The 12870-nt window shown below is 43.0% G+C and overlaps 1 protein-coding gene across 1 annotated transcript in view; it reads left to right on the top strand.

Moving 5' to 3' along the window:
• TMA16 (translation machinery associated 16 homolog) overlaps nt 1-5341 on the top strand; it is a 62271-nt gene extending 56930 nt beyond the window's left edge. The window contains exons 6-7 of the mRNA XM_069976611.1: nt 359-401; nt 4610-5341. Of these exons, the coding sequence (XP_069832712.1) occupies nt 359-401; nt 4610-4784 (218 nt within the window). The 3' untranslated portion in view covers nt 4785-5341. The remainder of the gene's footprint in view (nt 1-358; nt 402-4609) is intronic.
• The last annotated feature ends 7529 nt before the right edge of the window (nt 5342-12870 follow it).

The raw sequence follows: 12870 nt of genomic DNA, 5'->3' as shown, positions 1-12870 counted from the left end.
GTGTCACCGCAGGGATCACTGGTCATTAGGACTATGTGATATTCATGAATGTTTCCACTGCATGCATACTGACTTAAAAACTGATTTAAGTAGGGTAATGCTGTGATTATAAAGGAAAATTTAGTCCTGTTAAAACAGAGTGATTACATTTTCAATAAAGATGCAGATAGTATCCTCAAAAATGGGCACAGAGAATTAATAATCATCTTTGCTGCACAGTCAATACATAAACCAACAAAATATTAATCTCGTCTTGGTACAGCTCAAAAGCATAAGTATGATGGGAGGATTAAAATACATTTATTTCCTTAAACAATCACTGCCAACTAAAAACATTTTTTGTTTTTCTATATTTCAGAGATACCAGATATTGTGAATACAAAACACTTGAAAACCTTTAGGTAAGTTTCCTCTTGATCCCTTGGAACAATTGCTACCTTTTACCTTTATGCGCTCCCCTGGTGTCCTCCTCCATCGTCTTTGGGTCCTGGCTGAACGATTCCGTTTCCACTTCCAAGATGGAATCGCTGGCAGTCATAGCCCACTCAGCCAATCACTTGCCGCAGAGCAACAACATATTAAAAGTTTCCAGCAGAATACCCCTTTAGGCTGGGTTCACACTATGTATATTTGAGGCTGTATTTGTGAGGCTGTATAGCAACCAAAACCAGGAGTGGATTGAAAACACAGAAAGGCTCTGTTCACATAATGTTGTAATTGAGTGGATGGCCATCATTTAATGGCAAATATTTGCTGTTATTTTAAAACAACGGCTGTGGTATTGAAATAATGGCCGTTATTTACTGTTATATGGCGGCCATCCACTCAATTTCAACATTGTGTGAACAGATCCTTTCTGTGTTTTCAATCCACTACTGGTTTTGGTTGCTATGAGGACCTGACATGAGGACCAAATACAGCCTCAAATATACTGTGTGTGAACCCAGCCTTAAAATGCAAAATAAAAATGACATTTTAACAGACACTTTCACAGCTGTCAGTGGTGATTGAGGGATCAAACCAGCACCTTACAATCCAATAGACCAGAAAGTAGATTCAACCCGGCACTACTGATCCTGCAAACACCGTCACTTATTACAAGACTACACTACACACGTCCGTGTGGTGCTCTGTTATGCAACAGCAATGTCCACAATAGATTCACTTAGGTAAAGAACAGTCACTCACCCATCAACGTGTGAACTTCTTTATTTACAATGATAAATCATAAAAACGCAGGGAGAGGGAGCATGGCAAACGGGTCTGAGCAACGCACGTTTAGTGTTACTCAAACACTTCCTCTAGTTGATAATTGACCAATCATCAGCTAGAGGTGAAACAAAAAAACAAAAAAAAAAAACGGATGCATTTGTGTGCATCCGTTTTGATCCGTTTTTCCTTTGACTTCCATTGTAAAAAAAAAAAAAAAACGGATCAAAACGGAGTCAATGGAAAAACGGATGCACACAAATGCATCCGTTTGTTTTTTTTCATTAATTTTTTTGCAAAAAACATAAAAAAAAACGAATTGCAAAAAGGCAGTGTGAACCTAGCCGAAAACGAAACGTGTGTCGCTGAGACCTGTTTGCCATGCTCCCTCTCCCTGCGTTTTTATAATTTATCATTGGAAATAAAGAAGTTCTCACGTTGATGGGTGAGTGCCTGTTCTTTACCTGAGTGAATCTCCCTTAGGGACGGTTTCCACTGAGCAAACACGGCGCAATTCCATGGCGGAATCCCGCCGTGCTCAGTGTGCTGCTTTGAGCGAATGGGAGAGTGCACGCCTGTCCGCTCCCTCTCCTCTCCGCTCAAAGAATGAACATGTTCATTTCTTGAGCAGAGAGTGGCGCCAGCGGACGAGCGCGTGCCCTCTCCATTCACTTAACAACAGGACACTGAGCACGGCGGAATTGCACCGTGTTTGCTCAGTGTGAACCGGCCCTTACAATCCAAGCCAGACAGCTTTTATGGCAGTCCAAGGCCTCTGCTAGACCTCAGGTCCTGCACTGACTTCTCTGCTGATAGCAGAGCACTGATCTAATATGTAAACATTGCATTTATCCATTTGAGCAATCAAATGACTGCTTATAACTGTCCCCTAAAGGGGCTAAAAAAGTGATTAAAAGATGAAGAAAACGTTAGCCAAAACTCAAAATTCACGAGATCAGGAAAGAGTTAATAAAGGCAAGTTCCCGCCACAAGTGTTTGTTTTTTTTGTTTTTGTTTTTTTTTAAATCTGCAATAGATATAAGGAAGTTGCTGTATAACTTCTCTCCCTAGCATGACACTGATTACTTGGATGGTTCTGCATCAGTCTTCTGGCCAGGTATTTTTGTCTGGGAGACTTTCTGATGATGTAGGAATCTGCATGGGAGCTCTCTCTCTCAGTGGACTGGCACAGCACTAAATTATCAGCACTTTATTAGTCACTAGGGAAGCAGTCAGGTGTCTGTTTGGCCAACCTGACTGCAGACTATAAGATGCAGGTAATATTTAGCAAGATGTCTTTTTGCTAAAAAGGACATCTTAGAATACAAAGACTTTTAAGAATACAAGACTTTTTAACCCCGAAAAATCTTGTCAGAAGTCGGGGGTCGTCTTATACGCCGGGTATGGTCGCCCCATACGGTGGGGGTGCTCAAGAATGGCCCGCATCCCCACCGTATGGGGCGACCATTTAAAAAAAAAAAAGTTAACTCCCCCGGGCCTGTTCCCGACCTCCGCGCGTCTTCTCTCGGAAGAATGACGGAGGCTTTGGGTACTTCCGGAGCCTCCTGAAGCCTCTGTCATTCTTCCGAAGCTCTTCCGAGCAGCCGAGCGTCTCCGATTAGACGCGCAGCTGCTGGGGAGAGTTTCGGGCATCCTTGGCACAGTCAGTGTACGTCACACTGGCTGCGCTGGCAACGGGAGCGGAGGAGAAGACGCGCAAAGGGCGGGAATGGGCCCGGGTGAGTTAACTGATTTTTTTTTTTCATTAGTTTAGCTGCAGTTAACCCCCTAACAATCTGATTAAAGATCAGTGGTTGTCTTATACGCCCAGTCGCCTTATACGCCGGAAAATATGGTATATACTGTAAAATGGTGTAGCCCAATTTTTTATATGTACTTTTTGTATGCGACAGACCATAAAATCATTGAAAATGAGCATTGCTTTGACTTTCTGTAAATAAGCATTTTAAACACATTAAACCTTTGACATGAAATACATTTTTCACTGATTTTAAGGTCATATACAAGTTCATTGCTTTAGAACTGACATTTAAAGAGCAGAAAAAAAGCATAATTTTCTTTTATATTGTTCAGTGCCTCTTCTTTTTATTAAAGGGATTGTTCAACAAAACATTTTTTTTCTTTCAGATCAACTGGTACCAAAAATTGCCAGAGATTTGTAATTTACTTCTATCAAAAAAATCTTAAGTCTTCCAGTACTTATTAGTTGCTGTAGCCATGCAGAAAGTGGTGTTTTCTTTTCAGTCTGACACAGTGCTCTCTGCTGCCACTTCTATCTATTTTAGGAACTGTCCAGAGCAGTAGGAAATCCCCTTAGAAAACCTCTCCTGTTATCCAGACTAAAAAGAATCTCCAGATAAGGCTTATTTTTGCCATCTATCCCACAGATGCTCAATTAGAGCGCGATCTGGAGGCCAATTTATCACCTTGAACCTTTTGCCATGTCCCTAAAACCATTCCCTGAACAGTTTTTGCAGTGTGGCATTATCCTGCTGAAAGAGGTGTATTGGTGGCGTAACAGGGGGCACAGACTCTGGGTCCACTAAAATTCATAATTTTTCCATTGGAAGAATGATAAGGAAACCTATGCCAGCTCTGAGCTGATGTAGGTTTTTGCAGTCAAGCAACCTAGGCTACATCTTTTTTTGGTCTCTAAAGTGTCTTAAACCTATAATAAATGTGCACACTGCAGAAAACACGCGGAGGACATTCTATGCCTGTGCACAGAATGGAGTCTATGGCACAGGGGGAGAGTGAATCGGGAACTCACGAGGAGGAGTGTCGGATGTTTTCTTGCGGTGTGCACATAGCCTTAGATAGAATTTCGGCACTGAAATGTTAGTACATCTGGGCCACTGTGTCCCATCATAAGCCTTTCCTCATTTAACAATCCTTTTTGCCAAAGCTGTGCCTGTTTGTTGGACATGGCAGGAAAAGTACCTGGAATTCTGGCACATTTTCAATAATAAATCTGCCCAGTCAACTTCAAAAGATTACTGTTCACTCACACCCCTTGACAGGTGGCATTGTAATGGGGCAATTGTGTTATTTTAATTATTTAATGTTTATGGCGGATTGTTGTATATTTGCAAGTCAATGTTCTTTAAGACAAAATATAGCTTAGGCTTGACAGCCCTTTCATTTAATGCCAATGCAGAAAATAAAGTCTAGTAGTGAAGATTGAAGCTTTGCCCTTCTGCTTCATATGATGTATAAAGCATTGTTCTAGTTCAGCCTACTGTACTGTTTTAAGCATTGAAGGTATGTTTGATTGATGAAGCATTTTTCAGCATTCCTCAGGGTAAATCTGTGCAGTTCTGATAATTTAACAAATGTCTCTCTTTCTTTCTGTTTTCTCCCTCTCACTGCTCATTTTCAGAGAATGGGATTTGGATCTGAAGAAGCTGCCAAACATTAAAATGCGCAAATTTTCAGTCAGTGACTCACTGCTTAAAACTAAGAAAGACCTTTCTGCAAAAGATGCTGAAGATGAAGAGAAAATGGAACATAAAGACGAGTCTTCTCCTGAGTCCGAGGACAATGGAGACGATTGAATTGCTGCTTGAAGAGACTGCTAAATTTACCTCTGAACACCAAAAGGAGCCCAATAAACCAGACATAGTCTGCAATGAAAAAAAAAAACTTGCTTTTAATTTGGAACTTCTTACGTAGCTGTGATTTCTAACGGAATGAAATTCTTAAGTGTAATCTTTGCAAGTTTGTTTCATTTTAATAATTTACATTGGTGAGAGACACGCAAAGGCTATGAAGAAAACATATTTGATATTTTTGTGCTTGAATATTCTGAGGAATACAGCTCTGTGTCCCAAGTGAGATGATTAACTGAAGTGAGAATATTTCAATAAGAATTAGCTGCACTTGATGTGCTGAAATTAATTTGTATCTTGAGATGCGGACTTCGCCTGAATTTTAAAAGGGTTCCGTGTGTGTTGGCGGTTTTCTCATGCAGACACATGTTTAAATCTGAGCAAATGTTAGATTTTTAGGTGAACATCTATCTCCCAAGCTTGCAGTTATTGTTGCCTGAGTGAATGGTAATCACTGTGCTTTAAATAAACCAGAAATTCGGGAGCTGTGGTAAAAAGAAAAACAGTATATGTAATGTCTATTTTAATGATCACCCATCTATTGTCTGTGAATTTAGTTCTTATTATGGTTTTTTACCCTTAGTCTCTGTTCATACATGCACGCACCATTGCTTTCAATGGGAGTACAAGCCATAGTTCACACTGAATTGCGTACACATTATTAATACGTCAGAATCCGTTACGTGTCATTTATTTGGAATTCCTCAGGAATAAGTGCCAGAGCCGCAGAACGTAGATTAGCCACATTAAAATAGAGCTATTCTAAGGCTTGCCTTGGGGAAAAAAATATGTCTTTTGATTATTATTTGACCTTTTACCTTGTTGCTTTTTCTTTGTTTCTATTGAAAAACCATCGGCATGTTAATGAATACATACTTTGTAGTTATTATAGTGCTTGAAAAGCACTATATTGTAATCCGTATTCTTCTTCTTCTTCCAGCCATTTTTCTGCGCGTAATACAGCCCAAACCGCTTTGTGCACACACTCCGTTCAAACTGCGTTTCGAAGCCCTCGGCGGTGTGTGGTGTGCTATCTATTTTTTGTTTCGATCGGATTTGTCGTTTTTAAGAAATTTACGTTAAACGACCCCAAATTTCCCATAAAAAATAATGGCCCATTGCAAATAATGGCCACACTCTAACCGCTAACAGCCAATCACAGCACATATGCAAATAGCTGAAATATAGCAGCCAATAGGAACTCTAAGGTCTCGTCATGCATTGTATCACACCATCCACAGTCACATGTCCACTATTGGCCAATAGAAGATGTAATATATGGAAGGTCCTTAACGATTTTGTCTCCCCGACATGAGTAAGATTGTCATGGTAACCGAGCAATGATCTTTACCATTATAAGTACTCAGATCGCTCTTAAAGGGACCCAGGTCACCCTTAAAGGAACGCAAGTCGCTCTTAAAGGGACCCAAGTCTCTCTTAAAGGGACGGGAGCCATGTCGCTCTTAAAGGGACCCAAGTTGCTCTTAAAGGGACGGGAGCCATGTCGCTCTTAAAGGGACCCAAGTCGTTCTTAAAGGTACCCAAGTCGCTCTTAAAGTGGCGGGACCCAAGTCGCTCTTAAAGGGACGGGACCCAAGTCGCTCTTAAAGGGTCCCATGTAGCTCTTAAAGGGATCCAAGTCGCTCTTAAAGGGACGGGACCCAAGTTGCTCTTAACCTCTTAAGGACCCATGTCGTACCGGTACGTCATGGATCACTGTCACTTAAGGACCCATGACGTACCAGTACGCGGGTCCTTTAAGAGGGCGCCGTGGACCGGCCGCATGCGATCGGGAGAGATGGCCTGCAGAAATACACTGCAGGCCATCTCTCCCTGTCGGCATGGGGGGTTGTTAACCCCCCCCATGCCGACGATCGCCGCTATTGGCTTATCAGTTCAGATCAGCCAATAGCGGCGATCGGAACCTTTCCGGGTCATCGGTGACCGATGACCCGGAAAAAATGGCGGTCGGTGCTGTCCGAGGACGGCACCGACCGCCATTACTGTAAAAAGTAATGGTGGCCAGGTGCCACCGTCCCGATCGCTGTGAACGGCCGGCCGCTACCGGCCGGCCGTTCACGGCGATCATAGTCCCCAAAAGTTATAAATACCTGCTCTGGACCCCTCAGCTAGGTAGCTGAGGGGTCCAGAGCAGGTATTCGTACATTACTCACCTGTCCCGGGCTCCTGATTGGCGTCTTCCGGGTTCGCGCCGTCCTCGTGGTCTCGTTCGGGTCTTCGGCTTCTTCCGTGACGTCACGTTCGGCTATTTTCGGCTCGAGCGTCGGGTTTTCGGGATTTTCCGCTCTGTTGCCCTCTAGCGGCTGATATGTGTAATACACTTATCAGCAGCTACAGGGATGTTCAGTATGTAATAAAGTTTTTATTTTATTTTATTTTTTTTTCAATTTTTTTTTTTTTTTTTCCGCACCCTATCGCCGCTGAGTGTTGATCAGCATCGCACGAAAGTGCGCTGCTAATCAGCAACTCCTCCTTTTTGGCATAGGGTGCTTTTTTTTCTATATCCTACTGCCACGGTCTGCTGATAAGTGCCGCACATAAGTGCAGCATTTATCAGCAACACCATTTTTGGCGTAGTTTTTTTTTTATATACTTACTGTAAAAAAATACGTCAAAAACAATACATTACACCACACTACACTACATTGAATAAAGTTTGACACTACACCACTACATACCCCATATACTAGTCCCCGTATAAAGATGGCCCCCAGGGTGTTTTCGGCGTCAGAGGGATACGTTATTATTGCCTCCGACACCGAAACAGCCAGTGAGGATAAATGGGGGGATCCTTCGTTCCTCCATTCATCCTCATCCTCCAATGACGTATCTGGGGGGTAGCGTAGCGTACACTGCCTCCCAGACACGTCTTTTCCGCCAGTACCATCCCAATAAGAGATGACGGTATGGCGTAAAATTCTACTAACTCTGTGAGAGTACCTCAGGGTGCACTTACAGATTTAGGGTACCTGCACACTGCGGAATGGCGAAGGATAACCCTTCGTGCATTCCGCAGCTGGCACCCGCCGGCGGACTGATGCGGGCGCATGTCTCTACCCGTGTCATAGACTCCATTCTATGCACAGGCGGATTCCATCGTCCGTCCAAAGAATGAACACGTTGGACAGAGAGCGGAATCCGCCCGTGCATAGAATGGAGTCTATGACACGGACGGAGACGCGCGCCCGCATCAGTCCACCGGTGGGTGCCAGCTGCGGAATGCACAAAGGGTTATCCTTCGCCATTCCGCAGTGTGCACGTACTCTTAGAGTGTGAAGGAAGGGACACCCAAATCCAGCCCCCAGATGCCCCCTCCCCCCCCATCCTCGGAGTTAGTGGGGAGCTTGTTCGGGAACTGATCTTCCCACTGCTGGATAAAGGTCACCACCCGTACGGGGATAACTTTTATACCAGCACCCCCTCTTCCGGTCCCTCGCTGCCTGAGCTACTGTAGCTTGCGGCACGATACGAAAATATCAGAAGTAGTAATAGAGCCCTAATATTTAGCAGCCATGGAGCGGACCCAGCGCTTCTGGATATGAAGGACCCCGTATCGCACCAGGACAACATTTTCCAGGTGACGTCCCCCACACTGGAGAAAGGGAGACCCCAGAAGAAGTGCAGAGTGTGGCGTAACAGGGGGATCAGGAAGGACACCATTTTCCAGTGTGACACCTGTCCTGATCCCCCCGGCCTCTGCATACTGGATCGCTCCAAGGCGTATCACACGTCATTGGGGTTCTACATTATCTAAATTCTGTCCCTTATTCCTATTTCAGGGGTCACGTTGATCCAGGGATTATTCTGATCGCCATTATGGAGTCAGGAAGGAATTTTTTCCCAGTGATGAGGCTACTGTAGTCTGCCTCACGAGTTTTTTTTTTGCCTTCCTCTGGATCAACACAGGTTGAATTTGATGGACACCTGTCATTTCCAACCTTATAAACTAATAATTGGCCTAATACCCCCAAATAAATTAGAATTGTCCCTTTTCCCCAGCTAAATAGGTATGGCCGCCATTCCCATTGGAGGATGCCATGATGCAATTACAAAGCCTCTGTGCGGCCAGGACAGTAGAAACCCCTGACAAGTGACCCCATTCTGGAAACTACACCCCATAAGGAATCTAACAAGGGGGGCAGTGGGGATATGGCCCCCTGGTGACGGCCACATTTGGGTCGTGAAAATGAAAAAAATGGTATTTTTTATTATACACGGCACATGTTCTACACATGTGCCCGTCACCAGTGGGGTCCATATGCTCACTGCACCCCTTGTTAGATTCCTTATGGGGTGTGGTTTCCAGAATGGGGTCACTTGTCGGGGGTTTCTACTGTCCTGGCAGCACAGGAGCTTTGTAAATGCGACATGGCCTCCATCCTGCATTCCAGCCTCTAAATGGCGCTCTGTCCTTTTGGTCGCTTGCCCTGTGCCCATATGGCACATTATGCCCACATGTGGGGTATTTTCGTACTCAGGGGAAATTACCCTACACGTTTTATGTTCATTTTCTTTTTTAACCCCTTGTGGAAATGGAAAAAATCAAGGCTAGACCAACATTTAGTGTAATTTTTTTTAAAATTTTTACTCTAAATCATTAATCTTGTCATGATTTTTTCATTTTCACAAGGGGCTAAAAGGTAAAAAAAAACACCCCACATGTGGACATAAAGCGCCATGCGGGCGCAGGGTAATCCTCCAAAGGGAAGGATCGCCATTTGGTTTTTTGAGGCTGGATTTGGCTGGATTGGATTTCGAGGGGCCATGTTGCATTTAAAAGGCCATTGTGTTGCCAAGACAGTTGAAACCCCCCACAAGTGACTCCATTATTGAAACTACACCCCTCAAGGAATGTAACAAGGGGTGTAGTGAGCATATGGACCCCACTGGTGACGGGCACAAATGTGGAACAATGTGGCGTGAAAATGAAATATTACATTTTTTACACTATAATGTTGGTCTAGCCTTGAATTTATCATTTTCACAAGGGGTTAAAAGAGAAAAAAAAACACAATGTGTAGAGGAATTTCCCCCGAGTCCGTAAATACCCCACATGTGGACATAAAGCGCCATGTGGGCGCAGGGCAAGCCTCCGAAGCGAAGGAGCGCCAATTGGATTTTGGAGGTTGGATTTGGCTAGAATGGATGATGAACGCCATGTCGCATTTACAGAGCCCTTGTGCTGCCAAGACAGTGGAAACCCCCCACAAGTGACCCCATTATGGAAACTACACCCCTCAAGGAATCTAACAAGGGGTGTAGTGAGCAAATGGACCCCTTGATGACGGGCACATTTGTGCCGTGAAAGTGAAAAAATGAAATTTTTCACTTTCACGTCACATTGTTCCACATTTGTGCCCGTCACCAGTGGGGTCCATATGCTCACTGCCCCCCTTGTTAGATTCCTTGAGGGGTGTAGTTTCCAGAATGGGATCACTTGTGGGGGGTTTCCAGTGTTTTGGCAGCACGAGGGCTTTGTAAATGCGATGTGGCCCTTGAAATCCATTCCAGTGAAATCCAGCTTCCAAACTCTCCTTCCCTTTGGAGGCTCGTCCTGCGCCCGCTTGGCACTTTATGTCCACATGTGGGGTATTTCTGTACTCGGGAGAAACTGCGCTACACTTTTTGTGTCTTTTTTTTTCCTTTCATCCCTTTGTGAAAATGAAAAATTGAAGGCTAGAACAACGTTTTAGTGTAAAAAATACTTTTGTCTTTTTTCACGCCATATTGTTCGGAAAATCTGTGAAGCACCTGTGGGGTCCAAATGCTCACCGCACCCCTTGTTACATTCCTTGAGGGGTTTAGTTTTCTAAATGGTGTCCCTTTAGGGGTGTTTCTTATGTTTTGGCACCCCAGAGCCTCTGCCAACCTGAAGTGGTACAGTCAGAAATGACCAAATATAATGGAGCCATTGAAATTCACTAGGTGCTCCTTTGTATCTGAGGCTTGTGGTTGCGTCAAATAGCGCAATAGGGCCACATATGGGGTATTTCTATAAACTGCAGAAACGGGGCAATCAATATTGGGGTGCATTTCTCTGGTAATAGGTTCATAATTATGAAAAATATTGGATTACAATAAAATCTCTGCACAGAAAAGTAAAATTTTCAAATTTCTTACACACTTAGCTTTTATTTCTGTGACTCCCCTAAAGGGTTAAAAAACTTTCTGGATGTGCTTTTGCAGAGTTTGGGGGTGCTGAAATTCTGAAATGGGGTGCTTCGTGGGGCTTTCTAACACACAGTCCCCTCAAATACACTTTAAACCTGATTTTGAAATTTTACCGAAAATTTGGAAATTTGCTGCTAATGTTTTACGCTTTCTATTGTTTAAAAAAAATGAAAGATAGTTTAATAAATGCCGCCAACATAAAATAGACATGTTGCTAATGCTATTTAATATATAATTTATGTGATATAATTATTTTCTGTATAAACAGAAAAGTTTTAAAGTTGGAAAAATGCATTTTTTCACAATTTTTCACCCTATTTTGTTTTTTTTCATAAAGATTTGTTATAAGTATCGACTCCAATTTACTAGAAATGTGAAGTACAATATGTCACGAGAAAACAATCTCAGAATCAGCCAGATAGGTAAAAGCATCCCGAAGTTATTAATGAATAAAGTGACACTGGTCATATTCATAAAATTTACTCCGGTCCTTAAGGGGTTAAACGGACGGGACACTCCAAAAGGTATGGGACCCATGTCGCTCTTAAAGAGACCCATGTCGCTAGAGCGACCTGGGTCCTTTTAAGAGCGAAATATGTCCCTTCAAGAGCGACCAAGGTCCCTTTAAGAGCAACCTGGGTCCCTTCTAGAGCAAAATATGTACCTTTAAGAGCGACCTGGGTCCCTTTAAGAGCAAAATATGTTACTTTAAGAGCGACCTGGGTCCCTTTAAGAGCAAAATATGTTACTTTAAGAGCGACCTGGGTCCCTTTAAGAGTGAAATTGGTCCATTTAAGAGCGACCTGGGTCTCTTTAAGAGCGAAATATGTCCCTTTAAGAGCGAAATATATCCCTTTAAGAGCGAAATATGTCGCTTTAAGAGCAAAATGGGTCCTTTTAAGAGCAACCTGGGTCCCTTTAAGAGCAAAATGGGTCCCTTTAAGAGCGAAATGGGTCCCTTTAAGAGCGAAATGGGTCCCTTTAAGAGCGACCTGGGTCCCTTTAAGAGCAAAATATGTCCCTTTAAGAGCGAAATATGTCCCTTTAAGAGCTAAATATGTCCCTTTAAGAGCAAAATTGGTCCCTTTAAGAGCGACCTGGGTCCCGTTAAGAGCAAAATGGGTCCCTTTAAGAGCGACCTGGGTCCCTTTAAGAGCAAAATGGGTCCCTTTAAGAGCGATCTGGGTCCCTTTTAAGAGCGAAATAGGTCCCTATAAGAGCAAAATATGTCCCTTTAAGAGTGAAATATGTCCCTTTAAGAGCAAAATGGGTCCTTTTAAGAGCGACCTTGGTCCCTTTAAGAGTGAAATGGGTCACTTTAAGAGCGAAATGGGTCCCTTTAAGAGTGACCTGGGTCCCTTTAAGAGCAAAATATGTCCCTCTAAGAGCGAAATATGTCCCTTTTAAGAGCAAAATATGTCCCTTTAAGAGCAAAATATGTCCCTTTAACCCTTTAAGGACATGGCCCATTTTCGTTTTTTTACGTTTTCGGTTTTTCCTCCTTGTGTTTAAAAGGTCATAGCACTTGCATTTTTCCACCTAGAAACCCACATGACCCCTTATTTTTTGTGTCACTAATTGTACTTTGCAATGACAGGCTGAATTTTTGCATAAAGTACACTGCGAAACCAGAAAAAAATTCAAAGTGTGGTGAAATTGAAAAAAAAAAACGCATTTCTTTTATTTGGGGGAAATGTGTTTTTACGCCATTCGCCCTGGGGTAAAACTGACTTGTTATGCATGTTCCTCAAGTTGTTACGATTAAAACGATATATAACATGTATAACTTATATTGTATCGGATGGCCTGTAAAAAATTCAAACCGTTGTTAACCAATATA

Source organism: Dendropsophus ebraccatus, chromosome 7 (assembly GCF_027789765.1).
Source record: "Dendropsophus ebraccatus isolate aDenEbr1 chromosome 7, aDenEbr1.pat, whole genome shotgun sequence".
Lineage (NCBI taxonomy): Eukaryota > Metazoa > Chordata > Amphibia > Anura > Hylidae > Dendropsophus > Dendropsophus ebraccatus.
The sequence above is the reverse complement of the archived record's forward strand: the minus strand, read 5'-3'. Positions and strand labels throughout refer to the sequence as shown.